This window comes from Gallus gallus, chromosome 28 (genome assembly GCF_016699485.2).
Source record: "Gallus gallus isolate bGalGal1 chromosome 28, bGalGal1.mat.broiler.GRCg7b, whole genome shotgun sequence".
Taxonomy (NCBI): Eukaryota; Metazoa; Chordata; class Aves; order Galliformes; family Phasianidae; genus Gallus; species Gallus gallus.
Genome location: NC_052559.1, coordinates 1,373,008 through 1,398,221, shown reverse-complemented (window position 1 = coordinate 1,398,221; position 25,214 = coordinate 1,373,008). Strand labels below are relative to the sequence as shown.

The 25,214-nt window shown below is 62.5% G+C and overlaps 4 protein-coding genes across 9 annotated transcripts; 1 reads left to right on the top strand and 3 right to left on the bottom strand.

Moving 5' to 3' along the window:
• The first annotated feature begins 264 nt into the window (after window positions 1–264).
• On the top strand, window positions 265–6,999 carry PCASP2 (paracaspase 2). Its single transcript, NM_001031574.2, is given in 19 exon segments — window positions 265–316; window positions 401–562; window positions 662–828; window positions 1,543–1,673; window positions 1,749–1,893; window positions 1,896–1,902; window positions 2,122–2,207; window positions 2,209–2,300; window positions 2,469–2,565; window positions 2,677–2,724; window positions 2,794–2,829; window positions 2,935–3,138; window positions 3,263–3,440; window positions 3,560–3,634; window positions 3,991–4,121; window positions 4,194–4,340; window positions 4,545–4,702; window positions 4,788–4,922; window positions 5,003–6,999. Coding segments are annotated over 18 exon segments (2,223 nt in total). The 5' UTR covers window positions 265–316; window positions 401–425; the 3' UTR covers window positions 5,252–6,999.
• RAX2 (retina and anterior neural fold homeobox 2) lies at window positions 6,296–15,305 on the bottom strand. 2 transcript variants are annotated; one of them, XM_046904519.1, is made up of 5 exons: window positions 14,970–15,305; window positions 10,780–11,032; window positions 10,160–10,186; window positions 9,090–9,340; window positions 7,025–7,661 (listed from the first exon to the last, which is right to left on the bottom strand). In XM_046904519.1, exons 4-5 carry the CDS (start codon window positions 9,330–9,332, stop codon window positions 7,218–7,220), a joined length of 687 nt encoding a protein of 228 aa, XP_046760475.1. In that variant the 5' UTR covers window positions 9,333–9,340; window positions 10,160–10,186; window positions 10,780–11,032; window positions 14,970–15,305; the 3' UTR covers window positions 7,025–7,217. The 2 variants fall into 2 exon arrangements, with proteins under 2 accessions (NP_989435.2, XP_046760475.1); NM_204104.3 differs by lacking the exon at window positions 14,970–15,305 and having other exon boundaries at window positions 6,296–7,661; window positions 10,780–11,108.
• A 108-nt stretch (window positions 15,306–15,413) lies between these two features.
• On the bottom strand, window positions 15,414–17,546 carry LOC769223 (complexin-3-like). Its single transcript, XM_015299787.4, has 3 exons — window positions 16,862–17,546; window positions 16,241–16,328; window positions 15,414–15,930 (listed from the first exon to the last, which is right to left on the bottom strand). The coding sequence occupies exons 1-3, from the start codon at window positions 17,011–17,013 to the stop codon at window positions 15,715–15,717; spliced, it is 456 nt and encodes a 151-aa protein (XP_015155273.1). The 5' UTR covers window positions 17,014–17,546; the 3' UTR covers window positions 15,414–15,714.
• Window positions 17,547–17,660: 114 nt separating this feature from the next.
• On the bottom strand, window positions 17,661–22,930 carry MATK (megakaryocyte-associated tyrosine kinase). Of its 5 annotated transcripts, none has more exons than XM_015299785.4 (14): window positions 22,776–22,930; window positions 22,105–22,314; window positions 21,663–21,718; window positions 21,381–21,494; window positions 21,172–21,287; window positions 20,628–20,847; window positions 19,876–19,969; window positions 19,735–19,800; window positions 19,499–19,598; window positions 19,332–19,416; window positions 19,124–19,197; window positions 18,714–18,909; window positions 18,378–18,464; window positions 17,661–18,281 (listed from the first exon to the last, which is right to left on the bottom strand). In XM_015299785.4, the coding sequence occupies exons 3-14, from the start codon at window positions 21,669–21,671 to the stop codon at window positions 18,099–18,101; spliced, it is 1,344 nt and encodes a 447-aa protein (XP_015155271.1). In that variant the 5' UTR covers window positions 21,672–21,718; window positions 22,105–22,314; window positions 22,776–22,930; the 3' UTR covers window positions 17,661–18,098. The 5 variants fall into 5 exon arrangements, with proteins under 5 accessions (XP_015155271.1, XP_040509557.1, XP_015155272.1 ...); XM_040653623.2 differs by having other exon boundaries at window positions 21,172–21,282; XM_015299786.4 differs by having other exon boundaries at window positions 22,105–22,258.
• Between the last annotated feature and the right edge of the window lie 2,284 nt (window positions 22,931–25,214).

Here is a 25,214-nt window from a genome sequence, read left to right as displayed (position 1 = left end):
CTTGGTCACCGTGTCCCCCAGGAGGGTGGGCAGGAGGGGGTCAGAATCCCTTTCCTGCGTGCCCTCAGCCTGGCGGAGCCCAATAGTGGCCCTACTGCACTGTGTGGGTGGTTGGGGGGGGGCTGCTGCTGCCCCGGGGCGGGGCTGTGCTGGTTCCCCGAGGGCCGCATCGCTCTGCAGCGCAGGAAGTGGCAGAGGAAAGCAGAAGTGCTGCAGCGTGGGGCTGCTTTTGTTCCTAACCCCCATTTCCTCTGTGTGGGGCTCAGTGTGTGCTGAGCTGGGTGCTGGCGGCTCCGGGCACACTCAGTACCTGGAGGTGAGTGCTCTGCACCTTTTGGGCTCCGTCCCCTCCTTTCCTGCCTGTGCTGCCGTCTCCTGCTGGCACTCTGTCCCCTCGCAGCCCGAGGCAGCAGCTGTGGGGCAGGATGGGGGACTGGAGCTTGCCCATTGGCTCACTGGGGGAGGAGGTGGTGGCGCAGCTCTGTGAGCTCCTGGACACAGCCAGCAGGGGCTGGCGCAAGCTGGCCGAGGTGGCTGGGGCAGAGAAACGCTTCAAGTGCAGGTAGGGATGGGGGGGCAGTGGGGTGGACCCCGTGCCTCCCCCCCTCCCCACCCCACTGTGGCCACATCCACCCCACTGTGTCCGCGCTGACCCTCACAGCGAGGAGGAGCTGGAGATGTGCTCTCTGAAGGTGCTGGAGCCCCTCGGCAGCCCCACGCAGTGCCTCCTGCAGCTCCTGGCCGAGCGTGAGTGCACCCTCCGGTACCTGCAGGGCTGCCTGCACAGGATGGGGCACACACAGGCCTGCCAGGTCCTCAGCAGCGCTGGTAGGGATGGCCTGGTGTCAGCTGGGGGCTGAGGGGGTCAGCAGGGGGAAAGCAGGGAGGTGAGATGGGCTCGTCCTGCTGGTGGGGTGGCAGTGGGGAGGTGAGATGGGCTGGGATGGGTGCAGCAGGGTGAGTGGGATGGGATTGGGTTGGATTAATGCAGCATGGTGGGTGGGGTGGAATGGGATGAGAAGGGTGCAATTGGGTGGGTGGAATGGGATGGGTTGGGTTGGAATTGGAGGGATGGGATGGGATGGGATGGGATGGGATGGATGCAGTAGAATGGGATGGACGTGGTAGGGTGGGTGGGATAAATTTGAAAGGGAAGGGATGGGATGGACGCAGTAGGGTAGATGAGATGGGATGGAGTAGGATGGGATTGGATGGATGGGATGGGAGATGGGTGCAGTAGGGTAGGTTATAAGGGAAGTGAGTGTTGGATGGGAAGAGGGTCGATGAGGTGTGGACAGGGTGGGCTGGGATAGGGCAGAGTGTGGTGGGACAAAGTGTGATGGGTTGGGATGCAATGGGATGGGCTGAAGTGGAGCAGCACAGGGTGGGATGGGGCCCACTGGGACAGAATGCAATGACACAAGCTGGGATGCCACAGGGTGGCACTGAGTGGGACAGAATGGGATGGTTGGAACGGGGCAGGATGGGGTGTAGTGGGGCGGTGTGGGACGGAGCTCTCAACTATCCCGGGCTCCTCTACAGTCCACGATGTGATCCGCATCACGGTGCAGCCGGAGTCACAGGTGGTGGCAGAGGGGACACGGGTGTCCCTGACCTGCTGGGCCAGCGGCCCGCCGGGGCTCACCTACCAGTGGTTCTGCGGAAGGCAGGAGGTGAGACCCGCATCTCCTCCCTGCCGCCTGCACTGCTGGGACTGAGCATCCTCAGCCCCCTCCTCCGTGCTGTAGGTGCCCGGAGCCACAGCCCCGGAGCTGATGGTCGACACGGCCGCACCGCTGGGACTGCCCCAGTGGTACATCTGCCGCGTGAGCTGCGGGGCCGCCTTCGCCTTCTCCAGGTGGGCTCGCATCCAAGTGGAGAGGAGCCACAGCCCCGAATCAGGTGGGCTCTGGGGTCTGTGTTTGCGGGGCACCGCTCACACGTGGGGTAGGAGTTGCTCCTGTCGGGCATCACTGACCCCTGGGGCTGGGAATGGCTTCTGTAGGGCATTGCTCGCCTATGGGGCTGTGAGTGGCTCCTGCAGGGCACTGTGGAGCTGAGGCCAGCTGGGTGCACCCCTGCCACGGCCGGGTGCTGATCTGCTGCCCTTCCCATCCACAGCCAGCGGTTACTGCCCCAGCATGGCGGGGCTGCAGATCCTGCAGCAGCCACGGCCGTGCCGCCTGGCCGAGGGGGACCCGCTGGTGCTGGAGTGCAGAGCCCTCGGCAACCCGCCGCCGCAGTACCAATGGTTCAGGAACCGGCGCCCCGTGGAGGGTGCGCGAGCACCACAGCTCCAGGTACTGCAGACCCCTTGTCTGGCACTGCATGGCACAGCACGGCACGGCGTGGGGCAGCAGAGCACGGCGTGGGGCAGCAGAGCACGGCGTGGGGCAGCAGAGCACGGCGTGGGGCAGCAGAGCACGGCGTGGGGCAGTGTGGTTGCCCCAGCTCTCCATCCCCCGCAGGTGCAGCTGGTGACGACAGCCGAGCGGGGCACGTACTCCTGTCGTGTGTTCAACCTCTTCCACGAGCTGTGGAGCCAGGAGGTGGACGTGGAGATCGGTGAGGGCAACCTCTGCATCCCCCGTTCCCCGCCCTGCAGCACCCAGAGTGCTGCGAAGCCCCGCAGCCCCTTAAGCCCCCTTTTCCTGACCCCACTTTGTGCTGCCCCAGGCCCGCGGCTCTTTGCCTCTGGAGCCCCCTGGCAGGATGGGGATGGAGGTAGGTGCAGGTGGTGGCACCGTCCCATCGCTGTGCTCGGGGCCGTTGCCACCACCGCTCTCTTTGCAGACTCCCCGGAGCCCGGCAGCCCCGACCAGCTGTACGGTGAGATCCCATCCAGGAGGGGGGGGACCCTGCGGGGGCTGCAGCACAGTGTGGGGCAGTGGGGACAGCGCGAGGGTCCCTCTGTGTCCCCCTCTGTCCCTGCAGCCACCGACAAAGTGGCGCTGCTGGTGGGCAACATGCACTACGTGCACCACAAACACCTGCGGGCGCCCATGGTGGATGTGCACGCGCTGAGCGCGCTGCTGCGGCAGCTCGACTTCAAGGTGGTGTCACTGCTGGACCTGCGCCGGGATGAGATGCAGATGGCGGTCGATGAGTTCCTGCTGCTCCTCGACAAAGGGGTCTACGGTGGGGCAGCTCCTGGGGGGCTGCGGGGCTCCCACGGGTGGGCTTCGGGGCGGCGGCGCGGGGCTGTGGGGTGTGGGGACACGCGAGGAGGGGTGGGACGTGCCACCACCCCCTGTCCCACCAGGACTGCTGTACTACGCTGGACACGGCTACGAGAACTTTGGCACCAGCTTCATGGTGCCCATTGACGCGCCCGGCTCCTACACCTCTGCCCACTGCCTGTGTGTGCAGCACGTACTGCAGCGCATGCAGCAGCGCCGCACCGGCCTCAACATCTTCCTGCTCGACATGTGCCGCAAGAGGTGACCCCACGCCCCACCTACGGGGGCGCGGAGTGAGGGATCCCCACCCGTCCCACCTGTGGCTTTTTTGGGTGCCGCCCCACGGGGCCCCACAGCTCCCAGCAGCTCTTCTCTCGCAGGAACCTCAATGACGACGTCATCCCGCAGGTTGGGGCGCTGGAGGTGACGGCCAACATCGTCTTCGGTTACGCCACGTGGGTCCCCTCTCATGCACCCTCCTTGCTGTGGGGCCAGCAGGACACGTTCCCCTGGCCCAGAGCAGGGATGGGGTCTGGTTCTGACATCTCAGCCCTATTAGCACTGCATTTCTCCCTGATGTACGGATATGCTGCGACTCCACGGCACCGCTCTGGGCCCCCCAGGGATGCCGTCCCCTATGGGGTTGGGGATGTCCATGGCTGCGCCAACCTCCAGGCAGCACCCAAGGGCTCAGAGCACCGCTGCTCACCTGAATCGCAGGGATTTGGGCTGAGGATGTCCCACCCCAGCAGGATTCCTGCAGCACGGGTGGGGGTCCCAGCGCCTCAGCCCACCCTCCCCATCCCCACAGATGCGCGGACGCCGAAGCCTACGAGCTGAGCCAGCAGGGCGAACTCTCCAACGGTGTCTTCGTCACCTTCCTCAAGCGCTGGCTGCTGGAGGACGAGAAGATCACTGTTCTGCTGGACAAGGTGGCCGAGGGTGAGTGCTGCGCAGTGGGGCTTGGAGGGGCGAAAATCCCCCCCTGAGCCCACGCTGTGCCCGGCCCTGCAGACATGGGCACGCTGGAGCTGACGCGGGGCCGCCAGGCGCTGGAGCTGCGCAGTAACCTGTCGGAGAGGCGGGCGCTCACCGACCCCATCCGCTCCTTGGGACAGGCCGAGACCTCCGCCAGGAACCTGCAGTGGGCGAAGGCTCACGGTGTGTGCCAGCGCCGCAGCCCCCAGCGGGTGGGGACACGGAGGGGACGGCCCCGAGGCAGGGGGTGGGTGGCGCGTGGCATCTCCAGTGCACCACCAGCCCCAAGCCTTCGCACCGGGGCCGCCCCAGGTGTCACCCTGAGTGTCACCCCAAGTGCTGGCAGGGACCCAAGTGGTGTCACCGCGTTGCTCGCTGTCCCCGCAGTCCTCCCGGAGAGCCGCCACCTCCGCTTCGACTGCGGTGTCACCGTACAGCTGGGCTTCGCTGCTGAGTTCTCCAACATCATGATCATCTACACCCGCATCCTGGCTGCCCCCGGGGACGTCACTGAGTGCGTGGCCAAGCTCACCGACCTCCCCGAGGTGGGGTGGCGCCCCTGAAGGGGCAGCGCTTGGCGTGGGGGGGTCCCACGGTGCCGTCCCCCAACCTGCAATCCCCCCGTGGCAGGAGCTGGACGTGGACCTGAAGTGCACCAACCGGGAGAGCCCCGAGGAGCTGGGCAGCCCCCTGGTGCCCACCTGGAGCGTCACCTGTCCGTCCTGCTGCCTCTACAGCCGCCTCTGTGGGCTGCAGAGATTGCGGGTAAGAGCTGTGCCACACCGGGTGTGTGTGGGGGGGGGTCACGTGAAGCCCCCCCGTGCCCACGTTGCCGTGCCCTGCAGCAGGAGCTGACCTTCACCGTGTGCCTGCAGTACCGCTACCGCCACGTGGCCGACTTTGTGGAGGAGCGGCGGGCGGTGAGTGTGGGGCGGCCGCTCATCGCCAAACTCAATCTGAGCCCCCCGGACCCCGGCAAACTGCCCGCCTCGGGGGGGTCCGGCAGCCCCCTGTCCGCATCGCCCCCCAGCAGCTGGGGGAACAGCCCCGAGGAGAACCTGAGCCCCGAGGTGCCCGGATCGCACGGGGTGTAAGGGGGCACATACAGGGCACTGCCACCCCATATAGAGAGCAGTATCACCCCATATACAGGGCAAGGCCATCCCATTATATATAGGGCCGCGCCACCCCATACGTAGGGCAGTGCCGACTCATGTGCTGGGTAGTGTTACCCCATATATAGGGCAGTGCCAACTCATGTACAGCTCAGTGTCACCCCATACACAGTGCACTGCCATCCCATTATAAATAGGGCTATGCCACCCCATACACAGTACAGTGCCACCTCATATACAGGGCAGTGTCACCCCATATATAGAGCAGTGCCACCCCATATTCAGGACAGTGCCAGCTACATGTCCCCTAGCAGGGCAGTAAACCCCATATATAAGGTGGTACCACTCCATATACAGAGCAGTGCCAGCCCCATGTACCCTCACAGGGCAGTGCCACCCCATATGGACACCATTGCGCCCCCATGTCCCCCAGCAGCTGTGGGGCGGGCAGGGGGCCGGGTCAGGTGCTGCAGCTGAGAGAGGCGTCGCACCGAGGCGGGATTGGGCTCATTCAGGCCTAGGAGAAATAGAGAGAAATAAGCAGATTAGGGGGCAAATCCCGCTGGGGGGGATGGGAGGGGGCAGCGAAGGGCTCCTGCGTGGCAGTGGGGGTAAAGATTTTGGGGAACAATTGAAATCTGGGGTGGAGGGGGGGAGGAAGAATGCCTTTCTGCTCCGATGACGTGAGCCGGGGGCGCAGGGCGCCCGCTGCTGTGTGCCAACGCCGTGGGGCGGCCGTGGGGGCCCCTCGACCCAATTAGGGTGGGCTATGGGGCAGCCCCCTCCCTGCCGCCCGCCCTTTGTTGGCCGAGGGGTGCCCGGGCGTCGCGGCGGGGTCGGCGCCAACCTCTGCCATTATGTCATGCGAAAAGCGCAGCCCCCATTCAGCGCGTCCCGTCCCCCGGATCAAACCCCATTACTTCCGCGGCCGTTGCTTCATTATCTCCCGCGCCGAGCACGCCTCTGCCCGTGGCCCATTAGCTGGGCTGGGGGGCCGGGGGAGCATCGATTATGCGTTTAATGGGTTGTTAAAGGTTTAATTATCGCTAACGAAGCAGACGAGCAGCAGCAGCCGGGGGACGGGGACGAGGAGCCGGGTCCCCACGGGGTCAGCGCGCAGCCCGGATGGTGTCATCGGGAGACCCCAATGCCACCGCAGCCGTGGGTGCAGCTCTGCCCCGTGTTTGGCCCCAACCGACCCCATCTGCCCCAACACGTTCCATGTTTGGAACCCCGAAGCCCCCACGTGTGCCATCGCCCCCGCGCCGCCCCAACAGTGCCAACCACACACCATCCCCAGCGCCATGGCGGGGCACCCCACCACCCGCCCTCCCATCCCTGCTCCCATCGGGACCCCGCTGCCCCCATTGGGGCTGAGCCCCCCCCCCCTTCCGCCCGGCAATTACGGCAGCTTTGTGCCACCGGCACCGCTGGAGAGCAATTAGGGCCGGAGTGACGGCGGAGCAGATTCCCCCTGACAAGCAGGCGGGACGCGGGCCGGGATTCGGTCACCCATGTGTGGGGACGGCGGCGTCTCCGTGCGGATGTGGAGTGTGGGTGATGTTAAGGGGGATTTCCCCATCGCCGAGCAGAGCAGCGCATCCCACTCTTCTCCTTACCAGCCATACACCCATCTCCCGCACTGCACCCAACGCGGCTGAAAAGACAACACCCCCCGGTTGTTCCCTACGAAAACAGAGCGTTTCTGTTTGTGCATAAAAAAAAAAGGAAGGAAAAAAAAAAAAGAACTTCTTGATGACAATAATAATAATAATAAAGGGGTGCAGGGACCCCCCCAGGTCCTGCGCGGCCGCGCCGGGGCGGCTGCTGGGTGCCCCCGTGCCGCTGTCCGCGGTGCTGCGTCCGGGGGGGGCACCTCCCTGCTCTGGTCCTGCCGAGCACCCCGCCGTCACCCCCCGGGGTAGGGAGCAGTGGGGAGCGTTCATCAAATGGGCTGCCAGGTCTTGTCGATGGTCTGAATGTGCTCCTTGGCTTTCATGCGGAGCGAGGCGATACTGGAGCTCCTCTGGTCGACGTCCTCCAGCGGGTACTTGTCCACAAAGGGGGTGCCGCACTGGTAGGGCGCGGGGGCCATGGGCTGCATGCCCTGAGCCATGCCCGGGGGGGTGTTGAGGAAGGAGTGCCCGCCATAGGGGGGCTGCAGGGCCTGGGGGGCTCCCATGAAGCCGGGGATGCTGTGCACCGGGGTGGCGCTGGAGATGGGCGATGTCAGCCACGGGTCGAGCGGGAGGGAGTTGCTCATGGGCCCCACGTTGGCCGTCATGGGCGGCCGGTTGAAGGACAGCATGGGGGTGTCGTGGAGCTTCATGGAGCTGGCCTCCATCTTCTCCTGCCGCCTCCACTTGGCTCGCCGGTTCTGGAACCAGACCTGCCGGGGGACAGCGAGAGTGACCCGGGAGTGCGTGCCCCATTGCTGGATGGTCCCTCACAGCATGCTTCTCAGGGCTGCCCCGTGTGTTGTGTCCCCTGCTGGGAGACCCCTGTGCCATGTCCTACACAAGATGCCCCATGTGCTTTGTCCTGTGCAGAGTGTTGCCTGTAGAGTGTCCCATGTGTTGTATCCTTTGTAGGGTGATTCTTGTGCCATGTTCTATGCAAGATGTCCTACACCAGATGCCCCATGTGCTTTGTCCTGTGCAGAGTGTTGCCTGTAGAGTGTCCCATGTGTTGTATCCTTTGTAGGGTGATTCTTGTGCCATGTTCTATGCAAGATGTCCTACACAAGATGCCCCATGTGCTTCGTCCCACGTAGAGTGCCATTGTAGGGTGTCCCATGTGTTGTACTCCCTGTAGGGTGACTCTTGTGCGATGCCCTAAGCAAGATGCCCCATGAGCTTTGTCCCGTGTAGAGTGTCCCTTGTAGGATGTCCCATGTGTTATATCTTTGTAGAGTGACCTGTGTACCATGTCCCATGTAGGGTGCCACGTCCTGTGTAAGATGTCCTGCATGGTGTGTCCCATATAGGGCGCTCCATCTGTTGTGCCCCACATATGGTGGTGACACAGTGACAGCAGGGACGGGGTGGTGGTGGCTGGACTGGGAGATCTTAGTGGTTTGTCCAACCTTAACAATTCTGAGATTCAACAACCCATGTAGGGTGACCCGTGTGCCATGCCCTGTGCAAGACGCCCCATCTGCCGTGTCCTGTGAAGGGTGCCCTATATGACATGCACGACGCAGAGTGTCCCATGTCCAGGGCAGGGTGCATCCTGTGGCATGTCCCCCCCGTGCCGTGTTCTAAGCGGGGTGCCCCACGCGCTGTGCCCCGTGCAGGGTGCCCCATGCAGGGTGCCCCGTTGTGCTGTATCCCACGCGGGGTGCCCCATGCAGGGTGCCCCACACGGGGTGCTCCAGGCTGTGTGTCCCCTGTGCTGTGTCCCCTGTGGGGTGTCCTGAGTAGGGTGCCCCATGTGCTATGTCCCCCACAGCTCCAGCAATCCCTGTTCTTTCATCACTCCTGCTCTATTTGGCTTTCTCTCCCTTTGTTGTGCTTTCAGACCCGGTGGCTGGAAGGGCTGTCACTGCCTGTGCTGGCAGTGGGGTCTGCTCCAGGCTGAGCCTCCACACAGAGCAGGGCTTTGTGCCAAACTGCCCCGTGCCCCAGCTCCAGGAAACCTAAAATCCTCAATCCATGAGAATCTCAGGGCTTTCCTGGCCCCGAGGAGCTGACAGTGGTGAGGAGCCGCTGAGGGCTGTCACCCTTCCTATGGAACCAGGGCAGGATGCAGCCCCACGCACCCACCCCGAGCTTGTGCCTTGGGCAACGGGGAAACAGAGGTGTAGAGCCATCCCTACCTGCACGCGGACCTCGGGCAGGTTGACCTTCATGGCCAGCTCCTCGCGGCTGTACACGTCGGGGTAGTGGGACTTCTCGAAGGCGCGCTCCAGCTCGTGCAGCTGGTAGGTGGTGAACGTGGTGCGGTTCCGCCGGTGCTTCTTCTTGGGCTGTTCCTCCTCAGCAGCAGCTGGAGGGGTCCCCTCGCTGTCCCCCGGCTTCCGCAGCTCGCCCAGGTCCCCCTCACACTTATTGAGGAACATCTTGGTGCCTGAGAGGGGATGTTGGGGTTAGGGGGGGTGCGGGGACAACACACCACCCCATGAATTCCATCTGGATGAGCGGATGGACAGGAGATGGGCCTTCCCTGTGGCACTTCCATGGGGACTTTATAGGGCCAGCAGCTCTGAAAACCACTCAGAGCTGACCAGAGCTGGCCAGATCCATCCCCCCTCCCCGCTCTCACGCTCCATCCCTTGAAACTGCCCCACATCAGTGCAGGACCCCATTCCAACCCCCACGGCATGGCCAGAGCACGTGGAATGAGCGCTGTGTGCACAGGGCCTGGTGTGCAGTGTTCACACCTGTGGGTGCAGCGTGCACCATGCAATGTCTGCATTGCTGCACATGCAGCGTGTGGGGCACGGTGCGTGCAGTGCGTGTGCAGTGTGCATAGCACGAGGAGTGCAATGCGTGCACAACCTGCAGGCACGGTGGTGTCTGCATGCACGCAGCGTCTCCGTGCTCAGTGCACACAGTGCGTGCAATGGGAATGCCTGCAGTGTGCACAGTGTGTGTGCATGCAGTCGGTGTGCAGCACATGCAGTGCACCCAACATCTGCTGTGTGTGCACCTCCAGGGCACCTGCATCCCATGGATGTGCACTCTGTTCGCAGTGCAGTAATGCATGCAGCAAATGCACGGGGTCCTCATGCAGTGCGTGTAGTGTGTGCAGCTCTGGGTGACACCTCCCGGCCCCATGGGCTCTGACGGGGTGTGGGTGCTGCAGCCTCGGGTGCAGAGCCCTGTTGTCACCGTGCTGGGGTTGGGGACACGGGGAGGGTTGGGGACCCCCACTGCTCGCGCTCACCCGCTTCTCATTTGCGCAGCTCCACACCTGCAAGGAGAGGGGAGAGGGGTGAGCGATGCGGGACCCCGCGGGGTGAGGGGGATGGGGACAAGCGGGGACAGGGAAGGTCGGGGCAGTGGGGTGAGGGTATGGGACGGCAATGGGGCTGCGTATGGGACGGCCCCCACACCCCCAAACCCATCCAGGAGGAAAGGAGGCCCCACAAAAACAGGAAGAAGAGAGAAATGACCCCATGGGATGGGTGCGTGGTGCCCCGCTGCCGCCCGCCTCGTCCCCAGAGCCGTCACATCGCGTCCCCACGGCACCGCATCCCCCTACAGCCGTGCTGCCCCAGTGGGCACAGCAGGCAGCCCCTCCAGGCGCTGAGGCCATCGGTGTCCCCACACCCCGCGTGCTGCAGGTGGGCTCTGCACTCCGTGTCCTCCGGGAGCTTTTGGGACAGCAGCCATCACTCCTCGTGGAGACCGGAGGGCACCCGGGATGCGCAGCGGGGCGGTTTGGGGACACCCACCGCCCTCACCCACGTCCCCACGGCACAGCACAGCGCCGTGCCCACCCCAGCTCTGCTCTCAGCCTCCCCCCCCGGCACTTTCTCCCGAATTCCCATAAAACGGCGTTACCTGCTGGGCCCGACGCGGCTTTTCCAGGAGTATTTAACTTTGCCGGTCCCTCCTGGGAACCAAACAAGCGGCTCAACCTCACCAATCTTGCAGCTTGGCAGCCAAAGTTGCCTCTAGTCTTCTTATTTGTCACAGAACCGCCGCGCTAAGGCTCGGGAGAATCTTTATTTAGTGTTGCAGATGTCACCAAGGCCCCGCAGATTGGAAATGAGTCCAAAGGATTAAGACGAGGTTATTAATTGGAGGCCTTCCCCTTTAAGAATGATTGACAGTTACTTTCTGGACAAGTAATTGCTCTAAATGTCCCCCCAGCGCCGGGCGGGCCGGGGGGGCTGCGGGCGCACAAAGCCCCGCGCTGCCTTCCCCGCTCGGATTGTCTCCCCACAAAGGCGTCCTGCTGGAGTTTTCCTTGTAATCCCCTCATTATGGGAGAGGAAAAAGAATTAGAAACACGGGGCGAGGAGAAGAAAGGAGGGGGGTGGGGGGGGGGGTGGGGGGGAGGAGGGAGAGAAACAATTTCCTTCGGCTTTGCCAGCACCGCGCCGCTGGGAGTGGGGCTGTGCTGGGGATGCCGCGGGGGCTGCGTCCCCCAGTGGAGGTGATGGGGTGGCCCCGTGGCAGTGTGTGGGGTCCTTTGGGATGCTGAGTGTGTGCGGATGGGTGTGACGTCTGTGGGTGTCACAGCAGGCAGTGGGACCGGCTTGGAGACCATCGATGGGATCGGCTGTGGGTGTCACATTGGGCATGGGGACCAGATACAGAAGTCACACCGGGAACGGGGAATGGGCACGGGGAAAAGTGACGGGATCAGCTGTGGAAGTCAAACCAGGCACAAGGAGTGGGCATGGGGATCAGCTATGGGATCAGCTGTGGATGTCACACCAGGCATGGGGACCAGCTATGGGATCAGCTGTGGATGTCACACCAGGCATGGGGACCAGCTATGGGATCAGCTGTGGATGTCACACAGGGCATGGGGACCAGCTATGGGATCAGCTGTGGATGTCACACAGGGCATGGGGACCAGCTATGGGATCAGCTGTGGATGTCACACCAGGCATGGGGACCAGCTATGGGATCAGCTGTGGATGTCACACGGGGCTTGGGGACCAGCTATGGGATCAGCTGTGGATGTCACACCAGGCATGGGGACCAGCTATGGGATCAGCTATGGATGTCACACCAGGCATGGGGACCAGATATGGGATCAGCTGTGGATGTCACACGGGGCATGGGGAGTGGGCATGGGGTTGAGCAATGGGGTCAGCTGTGGATGTCACACCAGGCATGGGGACCAGTGATGGGACCATCTTTGGATGTCACACCGAGTATGGCAAATGAGCACGGGGTCCAGCTGTAGGGCCAGCTAGGGATGTCACATCAAGCATGGATGTCACACCATGCATGGGAAGAAGCGATGGGACCACCTGTGGATGTCACATCAGGTGTGGAGAGTGGGCATGGGGTGCAGCAATGGGACCACCTGTGGATGTTACACCAGGGATGGGGGCCAGCAGTGGGGACTGGCCATAGGGGTCACACCAGGTGTGGGGAGCAGTCCCGAGGTTTGGGACCAGCTTGGGGACCATCTGTGGGATCAGCTGTGGATGTCACACCGGGCACGGGGCTCAGCTCAGGACCGACCATGGGTACCAGCTTTGGGAGCCAGCTCTGGGACCATCTGTGCGTGTCACATCAGCCACGGGGTCCAGACAGTGAGGAACAGGTGTGGGGACCAAGCGCAGGGACAAGTGGTGGGCATGGGCAGCTTGAGGACACACTGCGGGGCTGTCCGTGGGGTCTGACCATGGGCTGTGGGACGTGGATCCATGGTGTGGGCAGCTCCATGCCTGCAGGGCTGTGGGGCAGAAACATCACCCTGCTGGGGGCCGGGAGCATTGCGATGGGGTCTCCTCCCCTCTGGGCCCCTGCTGCCCACCTGCTGCTGGGTTTCCCCTTTTTGCCCTCCACTCCCTTTTACTTTCCCCGAAAACCCTCTTCCTGCCACCTGCCAACGCTGCACCGTCTCGGCTTCCTCCCACCCCTTCCTCCCTTCAGCACGGTTCCCCTTTCAGATGCTGAACGTCACCGCGGGGCTTTTGATCACCCCCAGGCGCCGTACCATCCCACAGAAGTGCCACTGCCGTGAGGAATGGGCGCAGACCCCAGAGCCACTCTGTGCCACTGCTGGTGGGGCTGCACCGCGACCCTCCATCCCCCCGCGCTGCCGTAGGGCGGTGGGGACGTCCCCAGGCTGGGGACCACGCACAGGTCATGGATCCCAACGAGCCCCTTGTGCCAGCGCCGCCGCGACGGCAGCAAGAAGACCCCGATCCCCTGCTCCACTGACTTCCCAACAGCACCACGGGGACACGGCGCGCAGAGCTGCCCCAGGAAGACCCCCCCGCCCCCAGAGCCTCTTGCAGACACCAAGAGCTCCACAGTGGCCCACGGCGCACAGATCCCCCCCGAAACCGCCGTGTCCCCGCTGGGACCACCCGTGGGTTGGTTTTCGGCGCGGGCGCAGCCGCCCCAGCTGCCCGGATTTGGATTTACCCACCAGGGCCGTGTGCGCGGAGCTGGCCCCGCTAAACCGCCTTAAGGTGTTGGCTCACACGGGCGGGGGAGGCCAGCAGGCTGATTTGACAAATGATTATAATTGCCTTTTAGGAGCAGATAGCAAATTGATTTGCTTCCTCGTCCAAGGCCCGTAATCGCTTCATCACTTTAAAATATTAATGCTATACTTCTTTGCTAGTTTCCCAATTACCCTAATTGAAGGCAAATTGGTTAAGAAGGTGCAATGCAGAGTATCAGGGGGTTTAGTTCACTCAAATGACAGTTTTAAACCTCCCTAATCCTATTAGCGGGCAAAGCTGCTAACGCTTAGAGACGCTGCGTCAGCTTACCGGGGCGGTGGGGCCGGGGCGGGGGTCGGGGCCGGGGGCTGCTGGCCGCACGTGACCAGCTCTGCCGAGGATTTGTCACTTTTTTAGTTCATTAAGAGGCCCGGGGCGGGCGGGCGGGCGGCAGGGGTGACCCCAAAAGGGTGAGGAGGCACAGGTGGCAGTGTGGGGGTGGCGGGGGGGCAGGGCGATTAGCTGGGAAGACCTGGTGGAGGGTCCTGACCCGGATCCCAGCTGGTGCCGGGTGCCCCGTGGGGATCATGGGGAGATGGGGACCTGAGTGCTGCTGTCCCAGCGGCCGGCCCTGGGGGATGGTGGGGATGTGGGGTGGTGCTGGGCTGCCCCACAAAGGGGTCAGGGGGCACACAACAGTGTCCCGTTCAGCTCAGGTTGATTTTGTGTCCAAAAGGGGGAAGCTCTGCAGGAGGGCTGTGCGGTGGGGACTGCAGGGCAGTGGGGATGGAGGGGCCGTAGTGCCGGGCCTGGGGGCTCTGGCAGACACTGCCCCCAGCAGCAGCACACAGGAGTCAGGGACCCCCACCGTGCCACCCTGCTGCTGCTGGGGCAGCCGAGAGCTGCGGTGCGACTCCCACCCCACCAGCGCCGGGTTCCACCCCACTGCCACGGGCACACAAACCACAGGCCCCATACACTCCACAGGCCTCACGTGCCCCACACATCCCACAGGCCCTGCACACCTCACAGGTCCCACGTGCCCCACAGATCTCACAGGCCCTACAGAACCTACAGGCCCTGCAGGCCCCAAAAGCCCCACAGAACCCACAGGCCTCACAGGCCCCACAAAACTCACATGCCCTGCAGGTCCCGCAGGCCCCACCAAACCCACAGGCCCCACAGAACCTTCAGGCCCCATAGAATCCAGAGAACCCACAGGCCCCAGAGAACCCACAGAAGCCACAGCCCCCATAGGTCCCACAGAACCCACAGGTGCTGTAGGCCCCACAGGTCCCACACACCCTGCAGAACCTGCAGGCCCCACACGCCCTGTAGGCCCTGCAGGCCCCACAGAGACCAGAGGCCTTGCAGGCCCCACACACCCTGCAGGCCCTGTGGGCCCCACATGCCCTGTAGGCCCTACAGGCCCCACAGAGCCCAGAGGCCTTGCAGGCCCCACATACCCTGCAGGCCCTGTGGGCCCCACATGCCCTGTAGGCCCTACAGAGCCCACAGGCCCTGCACGCCCTGCAGGCCTTTCCAGAGCAGATGGCCCCGGTGTGGGGAGCTCGGGGGCGGCTGAGCGCGTCCCTCCTTTCATGCACTCACAGCGTGAGGCCCGGCCCGGCTCCGTCGGGCGGTGGCGTTCGGGGCCAGCGCTGGTGGTACATTTTACACGGGTTCAGTGAGCTTAGTCCCTGGGGACAGGCGATTCAGGCAGATTAGACCTCCCTAAAATAGGCAGGTATTAGTGATCTCAGCAGCCTGCAGCCTTCCGGCGGGCGCCCGCGCGGCAGCATTTAAGCCCACGGTGCTGCTGAGCCCACAGCGGGGGGAGGGGGGACAGCGGGGACCCCCAAGTGGGGACACTGCAGACTGCCTGTCCCTGGGGTGCAGCTGTGGGTGGGGGTCAAGAGACTGAGGGCGCGGGGCTGTGTGTGGGATGGGGACAGCCTACAGTGTGTCCCAACTCCGCTGCGTGGGCTGGGTGTGGTGCAGGCAGTGCTGTGTGGTATGGCGGCACCGTGCAGCAGCACGAACACGAGTCTGACCTCACAAAATGACACTTTTATTCACCCGAACAGCTCAGGAGATCCCAGGGGTGGGGGTGGGAGTGCTGGGACCGCTGCCTGGGTGGACTGGGGGTGGCACCAGGGGATGCTATGGGGATGGGATTGGGTGGAAAGGACCCCAGAGTCTCTGCCCACAGCCCCCAGAAACCCCAGGGAATGGCTTAAGGGAGGACAACCGACCCCCATCACAGGCATAGGGCCCCCCAGCCTGGCACACTGCACCCACACCGCCCACAACCCACCCACTCCCAGGGGTCCGACCCTGCCGGTGCTGCCCAGCACTACATCAGGGAGCATTTCTCCTTCACTTCATCCACAGTGCCCAGTGCACGGCCCCGCAGCGCCACCAGATCCACGTCCCGCAGCTTGGTCAGGAAGGCGAAGGTGCCCTCCTCTTCCTCCTCCTCCTCCTCCTCGCTGCGCACCATGGCGGCCAGCTCCTGCGGCAGCTCCACCGCACCGCCCGCCACGTGCAGCTGAGCATCGTCCCGCTCATCCTGTGTGGGTGGGAGGTGGCACTGGGGCTGCGATGGACCCCCAGCAGCCTGGGGAGGGAGCGGGAGAGGGGGCTCCTTTGGGACACCTGGGGATGGGGCGGTCTGGGGGCCCAGCAGCTGCCCAGCCCCATGCTGGGACTGCTGGACAGACGCGTGCGCAGGCGGACGGGACGGACAGAGACAGCAGCCGTCTGCTGCCCTCTTCAGGAATCACCTCCCATCCTATGGGACCGGGGAGGGGGAGGATGGCTGCTACCCAGCTCGGGGGTATTGGGGGTGGGGGGCTCAGGGTATCCCTGTGTGTCCGTACCTGGGCCAGGTGATACTTGTCCCGCAGGTGCATGCGCACAGTCGCCCGCTCTGCCTTCTTGTGTGCAAAGGCTTTGTCCCGCTCGATCCTGTGTGATGGGTGACGTGTTGTCACCTCTGCCCCAGCTGAGTCCCCACACTGCCCCCCAGCCTGGCGTGGCTGCACCCGTCCAAAGATCCAAAGGTGCAGTGGCCCATGTGAGGCTACAATTGGGGGTCCCATGGCAGGGTCTGTGTCCTGCCCCCTACCTGGTGGTGACAGCTGTAGTGGGAGGACTTGCTCCTCCCATGGCCTCCCTGACACCATCCCCAAATCACCCAGACCTGCGGTGGTGGCACCTGAGTGCAGCCCAGCCCTGTCCCCATCGCCCCTCGCCTCTGTGGGCCCTGGGGTGAGGGTGGCACTGGGCACCTCCATCTCCCTTTGTCACCTGTGGAGTGCTGAGTCCCTGCATCAACACCGATGGGGACCTCCTGCACCATGGAGACGTCCCACACCATGGGGATCTCCTGCACTTTATGGACATACTCTCCACCCTGTCTCCCTGTCCCACCCATGCAGGGGACAAGTGAGACCCCGGTCCCACTGCATGGGGACCCTGCAGCCCCAGCCAAGCCTTACTTCTCCTCCAGCAGCTGCCGCTGGTACTCCTCGAACTCCTCGCGGGACATGCCGTGGGGCAGGGCGGCCGCCTTGCCGTCCTTGGGGGGTGCCTTGGGCTCCTCCTCACCCCCCCGCAGGTTCCTCAGGGCGGCCGTGAAGAAGGCAGCCATGGGTGGGTGGATGTGGTGCCCGCGCCCCGCCGTGCCCAGCACCGGGTCCAGCGCCTGCAAGGTCAGCGGGACCGGGGATCAGGGCTGGATTATGGCATTAGGAGGGGAAGGCACCACCACCGGGGTGGGAAGAACTTCTTGTGCAGCACCCAAGGGTGCCGTGGACCTGGAGCCGGTGGAGATAACCCATTGCCTGGGCCTTGATGGAGGGGCACAATGGGCACCCAAAGCCACTTGCTGAGGTGGGACGGGAGGTGCAGAAAGTGGGCATGGGGGAGATGTGAGCTCATGAGCCAAAAAACTCAACCAGGGGTCAAAGGACTGGAAGGGAGACAAGGGATGGGGTGGGTGCACACATACGCACACCCCACGCTCCTGTTAATCCCTGCTCCGCTGAGATATTGAGATTGCTTGCGAGTCGGTGCCCGGGGCTGCCTGTGCCCTGCTCCCATAATCTATATGCGAGCAATTCCCATACAGGCTCTGATTAAAATAATAATCCCCAGCTCTGCGCACAGCCCTGAGCAGAGCGGGGCTGGGCTGTGCATGGGGGGCTGAGGGGGCTGGGGTTCCTGCCCCTCTCTGTGCTCACCCCAAACAAGGGATAGCCCTGATTAAAGCCTGGAGACTTAAAGACGCTGCCCAGCTAATTTCTGTGGTTTAATCAAAAGGCCCAAAGCCGTGTGGCTGAGCTGGATGAGGTTGGTGTCTCCATGCAGGACCAGCACGGGGCTGTGCCAGCATGTTGTCTTCCAGAAGGATGGGACATCCCGTGTTGTCCCCATCACTGGGAGAGGAGAGGGGGTTCAGAGGGACCTCGTGCTGTTGCTCCCAGTGTCCCAGGCACGGCTGGGCAAAGGGCACCACAGGAACAGAAGGATCCGTCCGTCCACTGCATCCTCTCGGGAGATGGAGGGAGGACACCGCGCCGTCCAGGTGCACGCAGGGGAGGAGGGCACCCTGCGGATCCACTGCCCCATCTTCACCGGGAGGGAGCAGCCCCCAGGCTGCCCGTTTTCACACTGCTCCCCAACCTGGGGGCTCCTCCCGTGAGTCCTGGGGGCTCCTTGGTTGTGGAACGTAGGTTAAACGTCCTTCAGGTGCTTCAGCTCTTTCTGCAGCTTCTCCGTGAGCTTCTTGAAGGACGGCCGCTTGCCCGGCTCCATCTCCCAGCAGCTCCTCATCAGCACATACACGGTGGGCGGGCAGCCCTCGGGGGGCTCCATGCGGTACCCCTGCTCCAGCTGCTCCGTCACCTCCTTCAGACTCTGCGGGTGAAGCAGGGAGCTGTGATCCCCCCACCGGGGGCAGCAGGGATGTCCCCATCCCGTGCACCCCCCTGGGATGTGTACCCCTGTACTCACCAGCTTGGGGTAGGGCGCTCGGCCGAAGGAGAACACCTCCCACAGGAGGATCCCGTAGCTCCACACGTCCGATTTGGAGGAGAATTTCTGCCGTGGCATGGGGCGGGGGCTGCAGCCAGCTGGGGACCCTTCGCTCCCGGCTGCACCCTCACCTGCTATGGGGAACCCCACACCCATCCCAGCCCCCCACATCCCACAGGGGGGCTCACCCTCGAGACAAGGATCCCAGATATTGGGAGATGGGGAGTCAGCATGGAACGGAGATGGGTTGGTGGGATGGGCTGGGGGGGATGGGCTGGGGGAGCTGCTCTGGGGGCCCTTCACCCCATCACTCACATTGTGCTTCAGGGCCTCCGGAGCCGTCCACTTCACGGGCAGCAGCGTGGTGTCCGCGCCGCGGGGGTTGACGCTGGCCAGGCCAAAATCGCTCACTTTGGCCACGTTGTCCTCAGAGATGAGGATGTTGCGGGCAGCCAGGTCCCTGTGCACCAGCTTCTTGGACTCCAGGTAGTCCATGCCCTGGGCCACGTCCCTGCGGTGGTGGGGCAGCGTCACCGCGTGCCCCCCTGCCCTGCTGTCACCGCGTCCCCTGTCCCAGTGGCACCATGTCCCCTATCCAGGTGCCACCATGTCCCGTGTCCCAGTGTCACCGTGTCCCCCTATCCAGCTGTCACCTATCCCCCATCCCGGTGTCCCCGCGTCTCTGGGAGGTCCTCAGCGATGAGGGCGACGTGAGGAGGACTCACAGAGAGAACTGCAGGAGCTGCGGCAGTGGGACGAGCGCGCGGCCCCGCGTGCGCAGGAAGTTGACCAGGTTGCCCTGAGGGATGAGAGCCGTGTGAGGACCATGGGGATGGGGCTCCCAGAGTGCGCCCAACCCGGCCCCAAACGGTGGGTTTTATCTGAAAACGGAGCCGCAATCAGCCCCGCCGGCTGAGCCCCCTCCGCCCCCACCTTGCTCATGAACTCCATGACAATGTAGAGGCCGTTGTGCAGGATGACGCCGAGCAGACGCACCAGGTTCTTGTGTCGGACCTTCCTGAAGCGAGGGGACCATGGGCAGGGGGGACTCCCAGTGCCGTGGGATGGGATCTGTCCGTACCCCCGTGCCCCCCACTCACGTCATGGCGGCGGTCTCGGCGAGGAAGGCCTGGGCAGTCACATCGCACTTGATGTTCTTCACAGCCACCTTCTGCCCCATGTACTCGCCCTGCAGGACGTCTGGTGGGGGATGCAAGGCATCAGGCGTGGGGACACGCCACAGAGCTCCGGGACAGCAGGGATGGCATCCAGGAAGGTCACCCGGTGATGCCCTTTGTGGACCTCTGGCTGAAGAGCCCCGGTCCCACCTTCTCACCTCCGAACTCGCCTTGCCCGATGCGCTCTCCCAGTGTGAGTTGCTGCAGGTTGAGCAGCCAGCCGGCTGAATGGCACAGGGAGGGGTCAGAAGGCACCAGAGCCACCTCCTCCCCCAGAGCTGGTCCTCACCCCTTCCCACCTTTGGCCAACTCCTTCTCGGCCGACTTCATCCCGCTCTTGGCTTTGGGCTTCACCAGCTTGGTGCAGAGGGCTCCTTGCTGCTCCGTGTAGTGCTGCAGGATGGGGCAGGGGGTGAGGAGTGGGGGAATAGCCATGGGGTGCTCTGCAGGACCCCAACACCAAAGTTGCCCCTCCAGGTGCACAGAGCTCATCCTACGTAGTGGGAAATCCCAAACCAACGTCTCCCCATGGGGCGCAGTCAGGGCACACCACAACGGAGCAGCCTGTCCCGGGGGTGGGGGACGTGGAGGGGGCAGTTTGCAGACACGCAGCAGAAGCAGCGGTAGAGTCACAGCGGTGGCGGATGAAAGGGGAAAAGGACTGTCTGAAAGCAGAAGTTGTGTCTAAATGTGGAAACTATTGGGAAGCATGAATTCCCAGAGCAGAGCACGGAGGGGTTGTGGGCTGGGGCAGAGGCAGAACTGGAGGAAGAGCTTTCTGGAAGCAGGAGAGCCAGTGTTATATTTGGCAGCAGCCACGGCACAGTGAGCGCATCCATTGCACCCCAAACCAAGCGGGGTATGGAGAACCTCATGGGGTGGAGAATGGTGATGAGTAACAAAACCCACCCACAGCTGCAGTGAATCCCCCGGAGGCCACAGGATGTGGCCATGATGTCACGTGGATGGGGTCAGGATCACCCCATAGGTTCTCCATCACTGTGTGCCAAACCAGAGTGACCCCAAAGTCCTGCACTACGGGGGCTCTCACCTCGATCATGTCGATGAGGTTGCAGAAGTACTGCTCGCTGTCGATGCTCAGCGTGTTCTCCCGGTGCAGCACACGGTAGTGGATCACCTCCTTGCCAAAGCTCACACACAGCACGTAGTCACCGGGGTGCCGGACCGACTCACGCACCAGGAACAGCCCGTCCTCGGGGGGCTGCAGCTCCTGCACCGCCTCCACCCCCGAGATCTTCCCGTGGAACCAGCTGGAAAGAGGGGTGTGGGGTGAGGGGATATGGGGGTAGGGGTGAGGGGATGTGGGGCTGGGGATCTCTCCCAGCACCAGCAGCAAGGCAGTAGGAGCAGAGACCACACAGAGGCCATGCAGACCCCACCACAGCCCCTTCCCCACCGGGGCTGTCCCAGACGGTTGGGCACAACGGGGGTTTTTGGAGCCAACAAATCCCTCGGTGACCCGGGCTCTGGGCTGCTCTGCCCTCAGCAGCCCCTCCAGACATGGTGTGTGTGTGTGTGGGAGGGGGAAATGTGTGGGACCCCCCCTGCATCTGCCGGGACCCCGCAGTACTCACGGCATGAGGCTGAGTTTGGGGTCAGCACGGATGGCCCCGCGCTCCCGCAGCGCTCCGGTCGCCACCAGCCCCTCCTGCCCGCTCTCGTTGTGCCGCGCACGGTACCAACTCCTGCCCTGCGGATGGGATGGTCTCAGAAAGGGGACACCCCACCAAGAAGGGGGTCCCGGCCCCGGTGGCACTGCCCACCCCACGGCCCAAGGGGTCACCTCCACGGCCTCGATGACGGTGACCACATCTCCCTTATGGAATGCCAGCTCGCCGGCCTTGGGCTTGGTGTGGTCGTGCTTGGTGACGCACTGTGTCCCCGCAGGCCAATGTTTCTGCAGGAAGAAGGCAGGTTCACCGGGGTGCTCAGCCCCGAGGTCAGCCCCAGCTGGAAGGACAGCGTGGTGACATAGGACGGGGACAACATCCTGGTGGGATGGGATGCCCCAGTGTCACATCCCTGTGCCGGTGCAGTGCAGGAGAGGACAGTGAGCCCCACTCACCCTGGACATGATTGGTCGTCAGCGCATCAGGGACTGCTGTCTGCTCCCGATGTCACCTGCAGAGAAGAAACCAAATGTGGCCACAAAGAAATGGGGCAGAGCCAAAGCCCCGGCCTGGTCCCCACCCCCCTGACAGCAGTGGCAGAGCACAGCAGTGCCCCAGTGCCACGTGAGGCCATCGCAGCGCCGTGTGGTTTTGGCAGGAACTCGCTTTCTCATCTCCTGTCTGCAGCTCACAGCTGTCAGGGCCACGAGATGTGGGGCCAGGAGAGGCGTGGGGTGATGGGCTGCAATGCCAGCTGTGAGGGGCTGGCTGCCCCCGCGGGGTCACTGCTGGGCATCTCACATCTGCAAGGTCCCCGCTCTCCCCTGCTGTCCCACCACAGCCCGCAGTGCCCCCCGAGGCACTGTGCCCCGTCCACGGGGCAGCAACCCACAGCACCTTCACCCTGCAAGAAAAGCCGGTCCTGGATGGAGCTCCACGCCTTGGAGTGCCAATGATACTCTTTGCTCCGTTCCTCTTTCTGCAGGTGAGTCACTGCCGCTCCTCTGCGTCACCGCGCTGAGCCCCGTGACAATGAGCAGATGAGGACCCACTGTGCCCGGTGCACCCCAGGCATGGGACAGCACTCAGCCGCGGTGAATCACACTCCTGTGGGTGCAGCTCAGACCTCAAGATTGTTCCTGGGGACGCTCAGCCCACGGAGCTCCCACCACCCTAAAGATCGGTCCTGGGGAAGTTTAACCCACGGAGATCCCACTGTCCTCAAATTTGTTCTTGGGGACGCTCAGCCCGTGGAGGTCCATGCGCCATGAGCATGGTGAGCGGGAAGAAAGGTGAGGAGAACACACTGTCCGGATTGATGGCACAGAGCCCCAAGGTTTCACCTTCCCACCACTCCCTGCACCGGGGTGGGCATGGGTTGCTGGTCAGACCGGTGACCGCAGCGCTCATCCCAACCTCAGTCATTCTATGGTGCTACGAAGGGTCAGTGGGGATAAGCGGTGGATGTTTGTAGCAAACAGGCGATGCCAGGCTGGTCTCCCCACTGAACACAGTGCCTTCACCCCACATCCATCTCACCCCACATCCATCCCAGCCCTCTCACTTACCCCCCAGCCGTGTCCATACGAGGCTGCGATGCTTCGGGACTGCAACACTTTGGAGCCACTCAACCACACTCCGACCACTGAGCAGCTGGAGAACTGACTCCTCCTGCACGGAGCAGCGCTGTGTTATTTCCAAAGGGCACAGGCAGAGCCACGGCGTTATTTCCTGATTTCTCTTCTGGTTACAGAGATGCGACGTCCCGGAGGTCCTAGTGCCCGCCCTCCATCAATCATTAATCAGAGCTGGCTCGTTAGTTAATGAGACTCGAAGCGACTTTTGCCCTTTGGCAGCGCAGGGATACACCCATCCAGGAACCATTGCCGGAGTGGTGTTATCGCTGTCCTGCAGACACAGTGGGGAGAAGGGGGACAGCGCTGAAAGGAAAAGCGGAGACCACAGGACCACACTTCGATGCTTTGAGTTTTCATAGCAAAATGGTTAAAAAAAAGTTGGGGAGGGGGGGAGAAAGAAAAGAAAGAAAGAAAAGAAAGGAAGAAAGGAAGAGAGGAAGAGAGGAAGAGAGGAAAGAAGGAAAGAAGGAAAGAGAGAAAGAGAGAAAGAGAGAAAGAGAGAAAGAGAGAGAAAGAGAGAGAGAGAAAGGAAGAAAGGAAGAAAGGAAGAAAGGAAGAAAGGAAGAAAGGAAGAAAGGAAGAAAGGAAGAAAGAAAGAAAGAAAGAAAGAAAGAAAGAGAAAGAAAACATGCGGTTTAGGGCAAAAATGCTCCTTTTGAGGGATTTTGTGGTGTTATTTTTTGGTTTTCAATAACAGGAGCTCTAAAAGCATCAGCAGCTCAAGGAAAAGGTCATGTAGAAGGGAGAACTATGGAGGTGTAAGGGATGGGGTTGGGGTTGGTTTGGGGTTGGAGTTGGGTTGAAGTGAGGGTTGGGGTTCAGTTGGGCCTAAGTTAGGGTTTGGGGTTGGGGTTGGGTTGGTGTGAAGGTTGGGATTGGGTTGGGTTAGGGTTGGGTTTTGGGTTTGGAGTTGGGGTTGGGTTGGAGTGAGAGTTGGATTTGGGTTAAGGGTTGGGTTGGGGTTGGGTTAGGGTTGGGGTTGGGAGTGGGGTTGCTTTGGATTTGGGGTTAGAGTTGGTTTGAGGGTGGGTTGGGGTTGGATTGGGGCTGGGATTGGGATTGGTGTTGGATTGCTGTTGGGGTTGGGTTGGGTGAGGGTTGGGTTGGGATTGGGGTTGGGGTTGGGTTTGGGGTTGGGATTGGGGTTAAAGTTGTGGCTGAGGTTGGGTTGGGGTGAGGGATGCAACGACACAGCGTGACCAGGAAAGCTCCAAGAAATGTTAATGCAGAAGAAGTAAATCTGTGTAATCCCCACTACGTACCAAACAGCAGTGAAGCAAACAGAGCTGCACACTGCACAGTTATGTGTCAGACGTTCCATCCTGTGGTTTTCTTCACATGGAATAAAAGTTGGGAGGGGACGAAGCGGCCAATGGGGACATGTGTTGGGACTGGGGTTGGAAATGTACTGAAAGGGGACATTTCAGAAACCTGCATGCGCTCTGAGGGCACCAAATGTGAGCGCCGGGGGCCCGAAGTGCGTCTGACAAAATCAAGTGTTGCTCCTTCCTCGAGAATCAGAGGGTGAAAGCAGAGCTCTCCTTCCCGGCCCAACGCCAACCCCAACCCCAACACAACTCCAACCTCAACACAACCCCAACCCCAACCCTCACCCCAACCCTAACTCTTAACCCCAACCACAAACCCAACCCCAACCCAGGCTCTAACCCAAACCCCAATGTCAACGCTGTCAACCCAACCCCATCCTCAACCCTAACCCAACCCTAATGCTAACCCCAACCTCGATCCCAACCCCATCCCCAACTCTAACCCAGCTCCAAAAGCAACCCCAAACCTCACCCCAACACTAATTTTAACTCCAACCCCATCCCTAACTCTAACTCTAACCCCAAACTCAACCCCATCCCCAACTCCAATCTCAACCACAATCCCAACCAACCCTCACCTCAGTTCTACCTCTAATCCCAACCCCAAACCCACCCCCAACCCTAAGCCAAGCCCATCCACAATCCCAATCTCAACCTCAACCCAGACTCCAACCCAAACCTCAGTGTCAGCCCCATCCCCGACACCAACCCAATTCCAACCCCAACCCCAAATCCATCCCCAACCCTAACCCAGCCCCAACCACAACCCCAACACAACTCCAGCCGCAATCCCATCTCCAGCCCCAACCCAACCACAACCCCAACTCCATCCCCAACCCTAACCCTAATCCAACCCAACTCCACTCCCAACCTCAACACCATCCCCAACTCTAAGCCAACTCCAAACCCAATCCTAACCCTCAAACCAGCACTAACACTAACCCTAATCCCAACCCCAACATCAACCCTATTCCCAACCCAATCCCAACCCCAACATCAACCCTATTCCCAACTCCAACTCCAAACCCAACCCAATCCCAAC